The sequence below is a fragment of the Mytilus edulis genome, chromosome 1, assembly GCF_963676685.1.
Source record: "Mytilus edulis chromosome 1, xbMytEdul2.2, whole genome shotgun sequence".
Classification (NCBI taxonomy): Eukaryota; Metazoa; Mollusca; class Bivalvia; order Mytilida; family Mytilidae; genus Mytilus; species Mytilus edulis.
Window position 1 is genome coordinate 47782297 of NC_092344.1, and position 19186 is coordinate 47801482.

Here is a 19186-nt window from a genome sequence, read left to right on the forward strand (position 1 = left end):
CTTAAATCGCATCTGTGCCACATATTCACTATATAGGTTTTGTTCCCCCTTCTATTACCTTTCTTAGGATATATAGGATATACCTGTAATTAGGGGATACGGGGGTTCAAAACTCGATCGTAAGGTAATTTGTGGTGTATTTTTTCTTAGGTTCGGCCGTTTTCGCTTTTCGGTCACTTGTTACCCCTTAAATCGCATCTGTGCCACATATTCACTATATAGGTTTTGTTCCCCCTTCTATTACCTTTCTTAGGATATATAGGATATACCTGTAATTAGGGGATACGGGGGTTCAAAACTCGATCGTAAGGTAATTTGTGGTGTATTTTTTCTTAGGTTCGGCCGTTTTCGCTTTTCGGTCACTTGTTACCCCTTAAATCGCATCTGTGCCACATATTCACTATATAGGTTTTGTTCCCCCTTCTATTACCTTTCTTAGGATATATAGGATATACCTGTAATTAGGGGATACGGGGGTTCAAAACTCGATCGTAAGGTAATTTGTGGTGTATTTTTTCTTAGGTTCGGCCGTTTTCGCTTTTCGGTCACTTGTTACCCCTTAAATCGCATCTGTGCCACATATTCACTATATAGGTTTTGTTCCCCCTTCTATTACCTTTCTTAGGATATATAGGATATACCTGTAATTAGGGGATACGGGGGTTCAAAACTCGATCGTAAGGTAATTTGTGGTGTATTTTTTCTTAGGTTCGGCCGTTTTCGCTTTTCGGTCACTTGTTACCCCTTAAATCGCATCTGTGCCACATATTCACTATATAGGTTTTGTTCCCCCTTCTATTACCTTTCTTAGGATATATAGGATATACCTGTAATTAGGGGATACGGGGGTTCAAAACTCGATCGTAAGGTAATTTGTGGTGTATTTTTTCTTAGGTTCGGCCGTTTTCGCTTTTCGGTCACTTGTTACCCCTTAAATCGCATCTGTGCCACATATTCACTATATAGGTTTTGTTCCCCCTTCTATTACCTTTCTTAGGATATATAGGATATACCTGTAATTAGGGGATACGGGGGTTCAAAACTCGATCGTAAGGTAATTTGTGGTGTATTTTTTCTTAGGTTCGGCCGTTTTCGCTTTTCGGTCACTTGTTACCCCTTAAATCGCATCTGTGCCACATATTCACTATATAGGTTTTGTTCCCCCTTCTATTACCTTTCTTAGGATATATAGGATATACCTGTAATTAGGGGATACGGGGGTTCAAAACTCGATCGTAAGGTAATTTGTGGTGTATTTTTTCTTAGGTTCGGCCGTTTTCGCTTTTCGGTCACTTGTTACCCCTTAAATCGCATCTGTGCCACATATTCACTATATAGGTTTTGTTCCCCCTTCTATTACCTTTCTTAGGATATATAGGATATACCTGTAATTAGGGGATACGGGGGTTCAAAACTCGATCGTAAGGTAATTTGTGGTGTATTTTTTCTTAGGTTCGGCCGTTTTCGCTTTTCGGTCACTTGTTACCCCTTAAATCGCATCTGTGCCACATATTCACTATATAGGTTTTGTTCCCCCTTCTATTACCTTTCTTAGGATATATAGGATATACCTGTAATTAGGGGATACGGGGGTTCAAAACTCGATCGTAAGGTAATTTGTGGTGTATTTTTTCTTAGGTTCGGCCGTTTTCGCTTTTCGGTCACTTGTTACCCCTTAAATCGCATCTGTGCCACATATTCACTATATAGGTTTTGTTCCCCCTTCTATTACCTTTCTTAGGATATATAGGATATACCTGTAATTAGGGGATACGGGGGTTCAAAACTCGATCGTAAGGTAATTTGTGGTGTATTTTTTCTTAGGTTCGGCCGTTTTCGCTTTTCGGTCACTTGTTACCCCTTAAATCGCATCTGTGCCACATATTCACTATATAGGTTTTGTTCCCCCTTCTATTACCTTTCTTAGGATATATAGGATATACCTGTAATTAGGGGATACGGGGGTTCAAAACTCGATCGTAAGGTAATTTGTGGTGTATTTTTTCTTAGGTTCGGCCGTTTTCGCTTTTCGGTCACTTGTTACCCCTTAAATCGCATCTGTGCCACATATTCACTATATAGGTTTTGTTCCCCCTTCTATTACCTTTCTTAGGATATATAGGATATACCTGTAATTAGGGGATACGGGGGTTCAAAACTCGATCGTAAGGTAATTTGTGGTGTATTTTTTCTTAGGTTCGGCCGTTTTCGCTTTTCGGTCACTTGTTACCCCTTAAATCGCATCTGTGCCACATATTCACTATATAGGTTTTGTTCCCCCTTCTATTACCTTTCTTAGGATATATAGGATATACCTGTAATTAGGGGATACGGGGGTTCAAAACTCGATCGTAAGGTAATTTGTGGTGTATTTTTTCTTAGGTTCGGCCGTTTTCGCTTTTCGGTCACTTGTTACCCCTTAAATCGCATCTGTGCCACATATTCACTATATAGGTTTTGTTCCCCCTTCTATTACCTTTCTTAGGATATATAGGATATACCTGTAATTAGGGGATACGGGGGTTCAAAACTCGATCGTAAGGTAATTTGTGGTGTATTTTTTCTTAGGTTCGGCCGTTTTCGCTTTTCGGTCACTTGTTACCCCTTAAATCGCATCTGTGCCACATATTCACTATATAGGTTTTGTTCCCCCTTCTATTACCTTTCTTAGGATATATAGGATATACCTGTAATTAGGGGATACGGGGGTTCAAAACTCGATCGTAAGGTAATTTGTGGTGTATTTTTTCTTAGGTTCGGCCGTTTTCGCTTTTCGGTCACTTGTTACCCCTTAAATCGCATCTGTGCCACATATTCACTATATAGGTTTTGTTCCCCCTTCTATTACCTTTCTTAGGATATATAGGATATACCTGTAATTAGGGGATACGGGGGTTCAAAACTCGATCGTAAGGTAATTTGTGGTGTATTTTTTCTTAGGTTCGGCCGTTTTCGCTTTTCGGTCACTTGTTACCCCTTAAATCGCATCTGTGCCACATATTCACTATATAGGTTTTGTTCCCCCTTCTATTACCTTTCTTAGGATATATAGGATATACCTGTAATTAGGGGATACGGGGGTTCAAAACTCGATCGTAAGGTAATTTGTGGTGTATTTTTTCTTAGGTTCGGCCGTTTTCGCTTTTCGGTCACTTGTTACCCCTTAAATCGCATCTGTGCCACATATTCACTATATAGGTTTTGTTCCCCCTTCTATTACCTTTCTTAGGATATATAGGATATACCTGTAATTAGGGGATACGGGGGTTCAAAACTCGATCGTAAGGTAATTTGTGGTGTATTTTTTCTTAGGTTCGGCCGTTTTCGCTTTTCGGTCACTTGTTACCCCTTAAATCGCATCTGTGCCACATATTCACTATATAGGTTTTGTTCCCCCTTCTATTACCTTTCTTAGGATATATAGGATATACCTGTAATTAGGGGATACGGGGGTTCAAAACTCGATCGTAAGGTAATTTGTGGTGTATTTTTTCTTAGGTTCGGCCGTTTTCGCTTTTCGGTCACTTGTTACCCCTTAAATCGCATCTGTGCCACATATTCACTATATAGGTTTTGTTCCCCCTTCTATTACCTTTCTTAGGATATATAGGATATACCTGTAATTAGGGGATACGGGGGTTCAAAACTCGATCGTAAGGTAATTTGTGGTGTATTTTTTCTTAGGTTCGGCCGTTTTCGCTTTTCGGTCACTTGTTACCCCTTAAATCGCATCTGTGCCACATATTCACTATATAGGTTTTGTTCCCCCTTCTATTACCTTTCTTAGGATATATAGGATATACCTGTAATTAGGGGATACGGGGGTTCAAAACTCGATCGTAAGGTAATTTGTGGTGTATTTTTTCTTAGGTTCGGCCGTTTTCGCTTTTCGGTCACTTGTTACCCCTTAAATCGCATCTGTGCCACATATTCACTATATAGGTTTTGTTCCCCCTTCTATTACCTTTCTTAGGATATATAGGATATACCTGTAATTAGGGGATACGGGGGTTCAAAACTCGATCGTAAGGTAATTTGTGGTGTATTTTTTCTTAGGTTCGGCCGTTTTCGCTTTTCGGTCACTTGTTACCCCTTAAATCGCATCTGTGCCACATATTCACTATATAGGTTTTGTTCCCCCTTCTATTACCTTTCTTAGGATATATAGGATATACCTGTAATTAGGGGATACGGGGGTTCAAAACTCGATCGTAAGGTAATTTGTGGTGTATTTTTTCTTAGGTTCGGCCGTTTTCGCTTTTCGGTCACTTGTTACCCCTTAAATCGCATCTGTGCCACATATTCACTATATAGGTTTTGTTCCCCCTTCTATTACCTTTCTTAGGATATATAGGATATACCTGTAATTAGGGGATACGGGGGTTCAAAACTCGATCGTAAGGTAATTTGTGGTGTATTTTTTCTTAGGTTCGGCCGTTTTCGCTTTTCGGTCACTTGTTACCCCTTAAATCGCATCTGTGCCACATATTCACTATATAGGTTTTGTTCCCCCTTCTATTACCTTTCTTAGGATATATAGGATATACCTGTAATTAGGGGATACGGGGGTTCAAAACTCGATCGTAAGGTAATTTGTGGTGTATTTTTTCTTAGGTTCGGCCGTTTTCGCTTTTCGGTCACTTGTTACCCCTTAAATCGCATCTGTGCCACATATTCACTATATAGGTTTTGTTCCCCCTTCTATTACCTTTCTTAGGATATATAGGATATACCTGTAATTAGGGGATACGGGGGTTCAAAACTCGATCGTAAGGTAATTTGTGGTGTATTTTTTCTTAGGTTCGGCCGTTTTCGCTTTTCGGTCACTTGTTACCCCTTAAATCGCATCTGTGCCACATATTCACTATATAGGTTTTGTTCCCCCTTCTATTACCTTTCTTAGGATATATAGGATATACCTGTAATTAGGGGATACGGGGGTTCAAAACTCGATCGTAAGGTAATTTGTGGTGTATTTTTTCTTAGGTTCGGCCGTTTTCGCTTTTCGGTCACTTGTTACCCCTTAAATCGCATCTGTGCCACATATTCACTATATAGGTTTTGTTCCCCCTTCTATTACCTTTCTTAGGATATATAGGATATACCTGTAATTAGGGGATACGGGGGTTCAAAACTCGATCGTAAGGTAATTTGTGGTGTATTTTTTCTTAGGTTCGGCCGTTTTCGCTTTTCGGTCACTTGTTACCCCTTAAATCGCATCTGTGCCACATATTCACTATATAGGTTTTGTTCCCCCTTCTATTACCTTTCTTAGGATATATAGGATATACCTGTAATTAGGGGATACGGGGGTTCAAAACTCGATCGTAAGGTAATTTGTGGTGTATTTTTTCTTAGGTTCGGCCGTTTTCGCTTTTCGGTCACTTGTTACCCCTTAAATCGCATCTGTGCCACATATTCACTATATAGGTTTTGTTCCCCCTTCTATTACCTTTCTTAGGATATATAGGATATACCTGTAATTAGGGGATACGGGGGTTCAAAACTCGATCGTAAGGTAATTTGTGGTGTATTTTTTCTTAGGTTCGGCCGTTTTCGCTTTTCGGTCACTTGTTACCCCTTAAATCGCATCTGTGCCACATATTCACTATATAGGTTTTGTTCCCCCTTCTATTACCTTTCTTAGGATATATAGGATATACCTGTAATTAGGGGATACGGGGGTTCAAAACTCGATCGTAAGGTAATTTGTGGTGTATTTTTTCTTAGGTTCGGCCGTTTTCGCTTTTCGGTCACTTGTTACCCCTTAAATCGCATCTGTGCCACATATTCACTATATAGGTTTTGTTCCCCCTTCTATTACCTTTCTTAGGATATATAGGATATACCTGTAATTAGGGGATACGGGGGTTCAAAACTCGATCGTAAGGTAATTTGTGGTGTATTTTTTCTTAGGTTCGGCCGTTTATTATTAGATTTTATCGGGGAAACACCCCTAGTTTTTTATACGAAACTTTCAGTCCTTGGGTATATTACCTCCTATTGTCCTAATAGACTTTTTATATTTTACATAAAGTCTTTATTTATAAATATATAAGTATGTGAGAAATTTAAATGTTGGAAAATGAGATTTTGAAATTATTGGCACTTTGAGACATGTTTACTCTTTTTCCCTCCCCTGACACAGGGAGTACCGTTTAAATGGTTGATTTCATTTTATGTGGACATCCCATGCAGGAAACGAATGAGCATTTTAATGCTTGATTAATAAAAGTGGACCCCACACACCCATTCAAATATGTGTAATAATTGTGACAATATGTGCGACAATTGTACCGTAAGCTCCTAGATATGTATTAGAAGTGGATTTTGAGATGCATGATCAAGTTCAATATTTTACGTAAAGAATAAATAATTCTAGATAAAAGGGATCTGCATACCAAATATCCTATCTGTTTATACCTTAATACTATATATTACACAAACCTCGTATTCTAATCGAATTCCTATAGCAATTCATTACAGACATTACACTTAACAAATCAACTTAACGATCTTATTCTAAAAGGTTACGAATTCGCCCTGTAATTTATTCTTTGAATATTGTTTATATTGGATAGTAAAATAAATTCCATTGATCTTTTCTACACTCTGATGATTCCTGTATCTTGGCATTGCATGCACAATGTCATGTTTTTTTCTCTCTCTGTTCTTAACTATGTTGGATATGCTATGCTTGATAATTTAGTCTGAGGTGCATTTTTTATTAGTTGTTATTTGTTTTGAACTAGCTGTCAGTAATTGAGTACCGAACACACCCAGATCTGCACTGAGTGTCTTTTTATTGTTGGGATGTACAAGTACCCGGCCACGTTCACTCTGTGTTTTATGCCCCACCTACAATAGTAGAGGGGCATTATGTTTTCTGGTCTGTGCGTCCGTCCGTCCGTCTGTTCGTTCGTCCGTCCGTCCGTCCGTCTGTCCCGCTTCAGGTTAAAGTTTTTGGTCAAGGTAGTTTTTGATGAAGTTTAAGTCCAATCGACTTCAAACTTAGTACACATGTCCCCTATGATATGATCTTTCTAATTTTAATGCCAAATTAGAGTTTTTACCCCAATTTCACGGTCCACTGAACATGGAAAATGATAGTGCGAGTGGGGCATTCGTGTACTGAGGACACATTCTTGTTGTTGTATGTATTTATCCTTATATCTATCTGATGAGTGAAGCCTTTTACAACTGATTTTTACATCGCGATAACCATGAGGGCATTCCGATGCATTGCTACAGTAGGAATTCTACTTGCGTACATTGTATCTTTTGTTTTTGACTGGTAACCGATCTATAATTTCGGAGACATTATCGAGTGCATCATAACATTCCTTATCGTCTGGGCAGAGTATACTGATTTGTATTACTACAATCAGAGAAATATATATAAAAGAGATTAAGAAGTATGCACGAACTTATCGTACAAAATAAATATTTCTTTGTACATTAACCTTACTTTCATGCGTAGAGATGGGAGACAGGTGCTTATGACCGATGTTCAGTAATTCAGTACTTTTATTATAGTTGGTTCTTATGGGGTACTGTTATACCACTATCCTAGGTTAGGTTGGGGTTGGGATCTGCTAACATGTTTAACTCCGCCACATTCCGTGTGTATGTGCCTGTCCCAAGTGAATGTCGTTTCTTGGTGTATTACATACTTGTTTTTTGTTCATTCTTTTGATAAAATAATAATGCCGTTAGTTTTCTCGTTTGAATTGTTTTACATTGTCATTTCGGGGCCTTTCATAGCTGACAGTGCTGTAGGGACTTGTGCATTGTCGAAGGCCGTACGGTGAGTAGCTGTTTTAAATATCTGTGTCAAGAGTTGTCTCATTGGCAAGCATACCATATCGTTTTTTTTTTTCTTCTCATTTTTACATATACATATACATATACAAGTTGATACTAAATTTATTCAATTTCACAAACTTGAATAGTGAATAGTGCAAAAAAACACAGTTCACTATTCATGAATTTTGAATAGTGAAAAGTGAATAGTGAATAGTGAACGTACTTCAGCCCGTTGAAATATACCACACTGAGATTTTGAAATTTTTGTAATAGGGTAAATGGCTCAACAACTTGTAAACTGTCAATTTTGTGATATAAATCGGAACGTTAGAGGAGGTGTACGATGGAAATGTTTAAACTGTGACCTTAATCTTTGTGAAAATTGCAAGACTGGAAGACATTCAAGAATCAAAGATTCAAATCAACATCGTATTATCGATATACAAGCACTCAGAACTGAGTCTAGTACTACCTTAACGGTAGCGGAATGGACTAGGGAGATGGATCTTCAAAAAATTGTATGCTTAGAGCATCCAAATAAAAAATGTTATCACTTTTGCAAAGAGTGTAAAAAGCCAATCTGCCCTTCATGTTTTCTTGAACATCGTGATCACAACCTTATTGAACTTGAACTCATTTACAAAGATCAACAACAAAGATTGAAAAATATACAAAGAGAGATTGATAACGATTTGCAAACACTTCCTGGAATAATGACAATGATAAGTAAGGAAGAGGAAGAAATATCAAGAAACTATGATGACGTCAGATTAAAAATAGAGCAGAGAGAAAGTGAAATAAAAGTACAAGCAACAAATGATGCAAAACGTCTTTTGAAAGATCTAGAGGAGTTTCGAAAAACTGAAAATACAGTTATATCTCTGAAGCAGCAAAAAGTACGTGTGTATGAAGTAAATCTGAAACATCAAAAGAACAAGATCCAGGAAACTTTCAAATCGCACGAAGCAACTTCTATTCTAACAACTATTGGGCAAATAGACAAAAAGATAGCACTAGAAAATACTGTAAAAGGATCAAAACAAAAGTTTATTTTCAAGACTCCTTCTTCTCATTGCATCGACTTTGGATCTTTGATTAAAATACCAGAACTTTTTATCAAAAGTAAATATCAAATTGAAGATATTAATGTTTCTGGAATTAAAGGCAATCATGGAAATGACACGACGATAGTATTTAAGAAGAACAAGCTAGATGTATATTTTCTAGGAAATGTCTCTTTCAGTGATCCTGAGTCCGAATGTATCATTTCAAAGGAAAAAGAAATTTCGGATGATGTTTTTGACTTGACAATTACAAAAGATGGCATTATACTATTTTCAATTGCTCAAAGCTCGGAGATAAAGTGCATTACCAAAAACAGTGAAACAGAAACCTTTTCGTCCCTCGAGTCAAAACAAGTTCGAGGCATTCATGCCTGTGACAATGGAAACATTTTGGTTGGATTCTCAAGTTTTCATAATGGCGAACAAAGTGGTCTCTTAGTTCTGAATGAAGAAAAAGTACAGATTAAGACATTTGAACTAGACATAAATAATGAAAAAATATTTTCTTTCCCTGATAAAATTACAACTAACAAAAATGGTGACATTTGTGTTATAGATCATAGATTCTATGTAGGCAGGGTCGTTGCATTAAATGAAGGAGGTCATGTAAAATGGACATATAATGCGCATGACATGGACAAATTTAATCCTTGTGACATAGTGACAACCTCTACTGGGTTAGTAATTATAACTACAGACTACTATTGTAATGTCGTTCATATTTTATCCGAAAATGGCGACTTCCTCACAAAGTTCGGAGGAGACGAAGTCAATATATCGATGGTTAGATGTTTAAACAATGATCAAGAAGAAAATTTGCAAATTGCATGCAATTTTTTTGACCATGTTGAAATAATGATAGCGAAAGTCTTGTGAGTTCATTTTGCTTTTGTGTGGACTGAATCTAAACTGCTTAAGTTGTTCTAATATTAAAGTACTAATAAAATGTGTATTAATTGATGCTATGTTTATAAACAAGATAATTATAGTTTGAGAACCTATATCTTATTATCAAGTTAACATTAAATTTCAGTGTGATTGCTATTATTGATTGATTGTTGGTTGCTTTACGTTCAGTGGCAGCTATTACACACATGGCAAGACACAAATAATTTAACAATGAAGCTAATATGTTATCCTCTTATGGAGGCTGCCGGGGACAAAGATATGTGAAAATTTGGATTACCACTGAAAAATGTGGATATATTGGATAGAAACAGCAATTTTGCCTTGAAAAAACCCTATGAATACTTCTAAGTTGTTGCAAAGGATTTTTAAAACGTTTAGACAGTGTTGCACCTTCTCTAGATGAGGTACCAGATTCATCGTTCCGAATCTTACCGGAAGTAACTACGTACTTGCTTATCCCCGCACAGCCAAACAAACGCCCGACTTAGGCGATTAAAGTGACCATATTTCTAATTCCCAGTGACGTCTGGGTTGGATTTCAGTATGACGAGTCTATTTTAAAACAGAAAGTCATGTATAGTTTGACAAGTTTGAAAGCTCCCAACTCAATCAGAATTTGAAAAATGTATTTGAGGAATGTTTGTCACTTTATATGTAACGAATGCATGCTAGGTATATGTACGAACAAACACTATTTAAAAACAACATGATACACACATCCTAGAATATTGTTCAATTACTTCCTGAACACTGAAACTACAAAACATTATTGATAATCATATAAAAAACAACAATCTCAGTAATTGAAAAACAGATGAAAAACAACATTCTATATAGTTGAAACAGATAACAAATCACAAAAATACTGAACATAGAGGAAAATCAATTCGGAAAGTCCATAATCACATGGCAAAATCAAATAACAAAACGCATAACAAATGAATGGACAAGAACTGTCATATTCCTGACTTGTTACAGGCTGGTTTTATAGCGCTAACCCTCTCACTTTGATGACAGTCCGTTATATTTACATTGATGCGTTAACTAAACAGACACAATAAATAAAATAGTCAAAATATGGGTACATCAGTCATCATCGTATAACAATTTTAAAAGGAATTCTTAATAATAGCTGTTTTTAAAGTGTTTCGGTTCTTATACATCCTTGGATTTCAACTATGCAGCTTTGGGAGTTCCTGATGAAGGTAAATCTAGAAAAGTGGACGCATGAAAATCGCATATCTCGATTACATATAATGTATGTATAATGCTTTTTTTATTGAGTTTTTTTTGTGGTAAAAGTTTTAATTAAGAATTGAATGCTCTTTTTTGTAACTTTAAAGGGTTGTAAAAGCGTTGACCGAAGTACATTTTGTATGAAGCGCGGAAGCGCTTCATACTAAAAATGTGCGCACGGTCAACGCTTTTACAACCCTATAAAGTTACAAAAAAAAAAGCATTCAATACTTATAATTACATTTTACCTACAAGATCATGAAAACACGCCTTTTATCATGTTTTTATTTCATTTACCTGTGCACTTTATTGTGAGACCTCGTGTCATCATAAATGAAAAGTTGCATTGTGTAATGCAATTGATTAAGGAATATCACGAGATTGTTAGTTAGCCAATCAGAATAACGTATTATAATGAAACATACATCTACTGTAATTATTTTTGTTTGAAGAAGACCCAATGTGTAGAGAAGGATTGTACAGAATATTTTTACAAGTTTTGAACTCTTGGAAATTCGAGGCATATAAATATTGAAAATATGTTTTGAATTTGAATAAAACAGTAGTGCATATTAACTTTCTGCATTCAAGGATATTTTTTTTTACGAAACTTCATAGTTATAAACTCATCATAGATACCAGGATTAGAATTTTATATTACGCCAGACGTGCGTTATATGTTTAAGGAATTTTGGTCCTCAATGCTCTTCAACTTCGTACTTTATTTGGCCTTTTTAACTTTTTTGGATTCGAGCGTCACTGATGAGTCTTTTGTAGACGAAACGCGCGTCTGGCGGCGTATATACAAAATTTAGTCCTTGTATCTATGATGAGTTTATTTAGGAATTTTCATTATCTAGGTATATGTATATGTACTGGTAACATTCCCAAGTTATATCTCTCTGAGATGAAACATAGAGATCATAACTGGGAACCAGTACGTAAACAAAATTAATTATCTATGAATATTCAATATCTTCCCAAAAGAGGCGTAGTTTGAGAAACAGCTGTATTTCCAAAAAAAAGTAAAATCACAAAAAAACTGAACTCCGAGGAAAATTCAAAACGGAAAGTCCCTAATCAAATGGCAAAATCAAATGATAAAACACATCAAACGAATGGACAACAATTGTCATATTCCTTACTTTGTACAGGCATTTTCAAATGTAAAAAAATGGTGGACTGAACCTGGTTTTATAGCGCTAAACTGCTCACTCTCTACAAAGTGCAACAGGTATACAGGATGATGACATCATATTACAGGAGAAGTAACATATTTTTATTTATATTATACTTTTTGTAAAATTAGATTCATCAAAATCTCAGCAATGTTTTTATCATTTACTTCATTTTCCCTACCTTTGTCAAATAAATGGTTAACGACCATGTCAATAAAACTTTCTTTGCGAATTTGAGTTGACAGTATTAACTGTTTTAATGGTAAATTTACTTGACTCTTATCTCGTCTCCTTGCCATTTCTTCGATGAAAAATGGTAGTGCATCTGTGAGAACATCATGTAATGCCACCCTTACTCTTTCTTTACTTTCACTCGAAAATCTCTTTAGTATAGGAATGAGGATATCAATATTTGAACTTTCGCTTAGATCATTATATGCTTTCCGGAATTCTGCTACCTTTTCTGCCGGAATTTTTTCATATTTTACTTCATCAAACGTCTGTCCAGCGAAAAAAGCATTTAAAGCTTTGATCGGATTTTCCCGAATTTTCGTAATTTTGATCTCAATTTCAAAAGAAATGTTTTCATTCATCCCCGCAAAAAGATTGCTTGGAATAAAGAAATGTTGCAGTTCTCTACTTCGCAAACAATTGATCATGTAATCTAGAACTTTAATCAACAATTTCAACACGTTGTCTTCTGTATCAACCAGTAATAACGAATTGATTGTTTCTGAGTTCCAATAAACTGCTGTTTTCCAATGAAACGTAGTTAATATTTCTGAATAATCTTGCAGTAAACTCTTTTTGATAGCTTTAAGAATGAGAACAACTTTCTTTTGAACACTGGTCATTGCTCTCGCCAGCTTTATTTCGCCATTGTTGTATGCCAAACAAAAATCTTTGTTTCGCTCTCGTTTTGTCAAGGCCGGTTTTGCAACAACAAAGAACTCGCTATTGTAAATATCATTCACTACATGTTCTGGTGGCCAGACGCGTTTACGTTGTTTCCACTCATCAAGAAATCTTGGCTTCCCAGCAAGCGGGAATGCTGGTATAAAATCTTTGCTTGATTTGGATTTGTACTTTAGTATAACATCGCCTTTGTCGAACTCTTCTGCATTGGTATTGTCATCAATATTGTTGTATGTTGGCTTCATACACATAAAAGATTGTTTGTTTTTTCTATAAAACTCCTCATTTGGACAAGTATCTGTTATGTTTTGATAGCTAGTATTTTCATCAGTTTCAAAAGAAAGTGCATCTATAATGGGGCCATACGTTTGAAAAAAAATAGACCCTTTTGAATCTGATCTAATGTCAGCTTTCTCAAAAGCGTTTACTAAATTAACTGCTCTTTTAATCGGATACATCAAATCATCTTTTCTTTCAAATATCTGCTCATCAATACTTTGTTTTAAATTATCAGATATTATTTGCATATTAATTTTAACGTTTTTGATATCTAAAGCTGGACAATCAACATCACGGTACGAAACTAACGTTTTTCCTGGCTTTATATTATGATCTATTGCCACGTGCAAACTGTTGGGACCACGTGTTTTTCTAAAATGTGAGACTAGTTTGTGAAAATCTCTCATATGCTTGAAAGCTTCTGGTCTTATTTCACTAAGTAAATTACTTGGTAGATAACGACCATCAATCAGTTTAACAGTCGGAAGTTTGTCAACCAACTGAAGTCCATTTATGTGGACAAAACAAGGAAGATCTTCTCTGTACTCTAAAGCACTAACAGGAATAGATATTGCAGAAATTATTAGGTAATCGAAATCACCTTCGTCTTGTCTGATTCTTAATCGTGTCTGCTCCTGCGTACTTCCAGCAACCATACATCTTTCTCCGCTAAAATAGGACAAAAATCGCATTATGTAGCTGCAGTATTTGTTTTGTCTGTCATCATTAATAACGGGTTTATTCATCTCTAGTAGTCGTTTAATCATTTCCCGTAACGACAACTGTGGGTCTTCAAGTACAGTTAAAGAAGTAAGACCTATACAAGGAGAATAACATAAGTATTAGTATTTGATTTAAATGAAATATAATGTAAATTATGAACGATGATCTAAAGATGTAAACCTCGACGATATATCGTCTCCGCTGGGCAGTTGCTTTATAGGCAATCCGACCACATCATCTGATTTTTATATTCGAATAAATCAAGTCGTTGGTTTTTCACTTCTGAATTGTTTCACAGTTTTCCATTGTCTTTTTTTTTAAATTCTTTTTTGTGAATGAAAAATGAGAAACCTTTCAATATTTGCAGACCAGAGTAATATTCTACGCTTAAAGGTTTGTTACATGTTATAAAATACAACATGAAATTGAAAGAATTTGAGAATGGCCGTTTTGTGAACTAAATATAGGGAGAAAATACATTTAGTGTAATTTCAATATTGTTATGCGTGCCGTTTCTAACAACCACAAAAGGTTAGGAAATATGCTATTATAATAGTACAACTAATTAAATTTTGTAATAAATCTCACAAATATATATATATATATATAGAGGAACGGTCAGATAGCTTAATCCCAGTTATCAGTTGCAATCGAAATAATCATCCTTCATTCAATTCAACGGTGCCAATTTTACTGAACCAACCTAATAATAGAAAGGCGAAACATTTCATAGGGATATCCAAATTCTTAATTTAGTATTGTATTTACTTCTATTCGTTTTTTCTTCCTGAATATGCATGAAATATTTTACATTTAAACGTCAACATTGTCAATCGATCAATCTTCCTAAAGCTTATTTCATTATTGGAGTAAAAAATCCATCCCTTGCATGGTTTCTTTTATTGTTCTATTTAAACACTAAAGTATTTTAGATCCTCTATGGCGGTTTAATGTAGCACAATACAAAGCTTTTTCATCCCCAATCAGACATCTTAAAACTGTTGTAATTTCACTCATCCTTCTTTAAATTTTATAAATGAGGTACCAAAAGAAAGAAGAATGATTAATGATTAATCTTTCAAATTGTGATAATTTCATTATGACATAATTATTACATAATTAATTGTTATGTAATTAGTTGCTATATTGGGATGTCCATACTTGAATGAATTTAGCTTCTTTGTTATTCATAGCACCCCAAAATATTTTATAGATTCTCGCACAACACAGTTTTACTTCCAAAACAGTGTCTCAGATTTTTCCTATTGTATTTCATTTTCTCATAAATCTTCAATGAAGTTTGCATTATCAATTGATAAGAGATCACTAAATTCAATTGGGTACACAATTTGTTCTATTGATGTTTTTTGAAATCTGAGACAGCTTTTGGAGGTCAAGCTGTGTTGTACAAGAATCTATAAAATATTTTGGAATGCTATGAAGAACATAGACGCTAAATTCATTCAAGTGTGGACATAACAATATAGCAACTAATTATATAACAATTGATTATTTAATAATTATGTCATAATGAAATTATCACAATTTGGAAGATTAATCTTTCATTTTTCTTTTCTCACTTCATTTATAAAATATAAAGAAGGATGAAATGAATTACATCAGTTTAAAGTTGTCTGATTGGGAGCGAAACAATCTTTGTATTGTGCTACCTTAAATATTCTTTAAGAATACTTCCCTCTGAATTTATGTTCTTTAAAAAGGGATTTTTCTCCTTATAAAGACATCGGATTTTTGATTGATGCATGATCATTGATTTTTTATTTGTTTTGCGAACCATAAACATTACTTATTGGTGTCCATATAAAGTACTTGATGAAAAGAGAGATAATAGAAAAGAACATGAGAGAGATAGTTATCTTCCTGGTAAATTATAATATTGGGTATTGGTCGAGTGGGGATTTAGCCGTACACCTTTCAATACCTCCGCTTTCTCTCAATCCTTTAAAACTTTGAGGACCTGTCACTTTCAATATATAACTCTTTACTGAATTTTAAAAGCTTTACACACACAACTATACTTTTAACTTATATAAAGTATTCTAGGTATGTAATAATACAGTTACTTACAAATGGAAACGAAAAAACATATTTTCCAACAAGCTGCGTTTGAAGTCATTTTGTTTGGAACGTCGACCATAGTCTTTTCACAATTCATGTATAATTAAGTGTTATTCCTTATATTAACATACCAAATATGTAAACACATGTATTTGTATTTCATGTAGACAGTTTATTGTGTATCTGCCTCATTTAATATTCATAGGAAATCCCATAAAAATAAATAAAGGGATGTGTGTGTACAAAACAAAAGTTATTTTTCACCTTCAAATGAAATTGGTTTTTCCAAATATTTTGCAACACGGTTGAATGGTTTAACTACGTTTAGTTTTTAATTTGATCATAATATCTATAGTAACTGTAACTGTTCATCAATATTTAATTATGTTCAATTGTAATGGATGTGAAGTTTTGTTTAATTTCCCTTAATTTATACATATCAGTTATTTATGAAATAAATGTTTATTTTAAATTTTATTTGTATTTTTGACATATTGACATGTTTGTTTCTCTTGACGGAGTCAAAAAGCGAGACATAGGTATGCTGTTTCCGGCGTCGGCGGCAGCGGTCAACATGTATCAGTTTGGGATTAGGTTTAGTTTATGATGAACCACTAGTGGTAGGTCAAAGATATTTGGTATGTAGTTGAATTATCATTTGTACATCTCATTACCATGGAGATTATTTGGCCCCGTCCCCTCAGTTATGATCTATTGACTTTTAACTTTTGCTTAGTTATCATGTATTAGTTTGTGATTAGGTCAGGATATGGGGACCCAATATTGGTAATTTAATGATAATTGTTATGCAGTTGTATAAGCATTGGCATATCTCATTTTCATGGAGATTTAATACCCCTCAGTAATTGTCTATTGATTTTGAAATTTTTGCTTAGTTTTCATGTATTTGTTTGGTTTTAGGTCTGTTTAAAGGGAATTACTTATGATAAGTCAATGGTATTTTTTATACAGTACGTTGTCTTAGCATTGGCACATCTCATTTCCATCTACTTTCAGTCATGTTTAATTGACTTTGAATATTTGCAAAACTTACATGTTAAAGTGTTGCTATTTTAATTTCAACGTTTGCATCATCGAAATTACAAGAAGCGAGACATATTTCTGTGATAACAGTTTATTACCTATTATATCTGTTTGTTTTATTCACACATCGTTGTCAATATCACGGAATTTGATGCTACGGTCATACAATTGAGAGGTTTAACTAGCTTTAAAAATAGGTTTAGTCCACCCTTTTCTACTTAACAAAATGCATGTACCAAGACAGGATTATGACAGTTGTTATCCATTCGTTTGATGTGTTTGAGCTTTTGATTTTGCCATTTGATTAGTGACATTCCTTTTTGAATTTTCCTCGGAGTTTTGTGATTTTATTTTTCATTTAAACATATCATTTAAGATACAAGTGCTGATTGTTAAATTTACTGTTTTAGTATTTAAATTTGATGTTTCTATAAAAATATTCATTTATGCAAGTTTTCATTAGTACCTTCTCTGTTAACGTAATCGCGAGAAATCACAATATAAGAAATTTAATTCATATTCACTCGCAGTCGCCCCCACACCTCTTTGGGATGTATCACCCAACTGGAGAACAGAGTTAATCACCCCTTTTGGTGCATTTTTCTACTTTAAACAGAACGTTAACGAGAAGCAAATGTACTTTACATTAGTTCAACTTTTGAAATAATTAATTTCAGTTTACATTTGAATTGCTAATTTTTTTAACTTCATTTAAGAAAGAGTTCATCCCACTTTGTTTAATAGATATAGGTAGATGTGGTGTGAGTGCCAATACTTGCATTTATTGTCCATTTGTAAATAAAATAGTTTTCAATTAATTGATTAAATTGAATCCATCAGAGATGATATGTGCATGTTCCAAAGCCTTACAACATATCTGGGCGAGCCGAAAGGGGCCTGCTGCGAGGAAAAGTGTTACCCCTTATCAAACATTCCACTATTCTACTGTTTCAATTTTCTAAGAGGTGCAAGTATTTTGGAACAACAAGAACACTATTATTAGACATTTCAACATGAGCCGATACCAAACCTAACATCGAAACCGATACCAGAACTAAAAATGGTTGTGAGATAAATGATAAATGTTTATAATGTTGATTAACTCAACCTTTTTACTCCAAACTATTGATTGAAATGCGAATACACAAGACGAAAGAGGCAACAACGTTTGTAACGTTCATTTTGATTGGATAACGTCACTTTCTTACATGGCATCAATTGACAATTGATGCTATGGGACGTACGCGCAAGCGCAGACGGCATACGACAGATTTTAAATACATGTTTTAACGTTGTTTTCTGTCAGTTTCATTAGAATGGAGATAATAATATTGTATTTTAAGCTCCGACGGCATCATTTCGGGATTTGATGGTCGAAAATACCCGTTTACTGTCTCCGCTAACGCGTCTCCAGTAAACTTTATTTTCGACCATCAAATCCCCAATTGATGCCGTCGGAGCTTAGAATACAATACAGTTATCTCCTAAGTACAAAATTCACATGAATCTATCACAAAAGCAAAGTTAAATTTTAACCATTATTAAATACATTACTTGTAATAAGATTTGATCATTCAGCATTTAATCAATTCAATAAATTGAGAGTATCGTCTGCGAAAAAAAAAGAGGGACAAAAGATACCAAAGGGACAGTCAAACTCATAAATCGAAAATAAACTGACAACTCCATGGTTAAAAATGAAAAAGACAAACAGACAAACAATAATACACATGACACATCATAGAAAACTAAAGAATAAACAACACGAACCCCACCAAAAATTAGGGGTGATCTCAAGTGCCTCGAAAGGGTAAGCAGATCCTGCTCTACATGTGGCATAGAGGAGTTAACTTTTCTTTAACTTTGACTGACTAAAGCGTCTTGTGTTAACCTACATTTTTCATAAGCGGTTTTTCCACTTTTATTTGGTATACAATTGCATGCTTTTCGTGA

General features: G+C 34.8%; 3 protein-coding genes across 3 annotated transcripts in view; 2 read left to right on the forward strand and 1 right to left on the reverse strand.

The window, feature by feature from the left end:
- Positions 1–19186, forward strand: part of LOC139484313 (uncharacterized) — a 458860-nt gene that overhangs the window by 216299 nt on the left and 223375 nt on the right. The gene's annotated exons all lie outside the window — the stretch shown is intronic.
- LOC139483601 (uncharacterized) lies at positions 8047–9788 on the forward strand. Its single transcript, XM_071267598.1, has one exon. It carries the CDS (start codon positions 8085–8087, stop codon positions 9744–9746), a length of 1662 nt encoding a protein of 553 aa, XP_071123699.1. The 5' UTR covers positions 8047–8084; the 3' UTR covers positions 9747–9788.
- On the reverse strand, positions 12258–16402 carry LOC139483612 (uncharacterized). The gene is made up of 2 exons (XM_071267609.1): positions 16199–16402; positions 12258–14204 (listed from the first exon to the last, which is right to left on the reverse strand). Exons 1-2 carry the CDS (start codon positions 16284–16286, stop codon positions 12304–12306), a joined length of 1989 nt encoding a protein of 662 aa, XP_071123710.1. The 5' UTR covers positions 16287–16402; the 3' UTR covers positions 12258–12303.

Bases quoted from the DNA above. Each gene is read 5' to 3' on its own strand.
- LOC139483612 (XM_071267609.1), bottom strand. From the start codon at position 16,286: ATGAATTGTGAAAAGACTATGGTCGACGTTCCAAACAAAATGACTTCA. The intron at 14,205-16,198 runs GTAAGTAACTGT...CTCCTTGTATAG, and splicing joins ATGTTTTTTCGTTTCCATTT to GTCTTACTTCTTTAACTGTA.
- LOC139483601 (XM_071267598.1), top strand. From the start codon at position 8,085: ATGGCTCAACAACTTGTAAACTGTCAATTTTGTGATATAAATCGGAAC.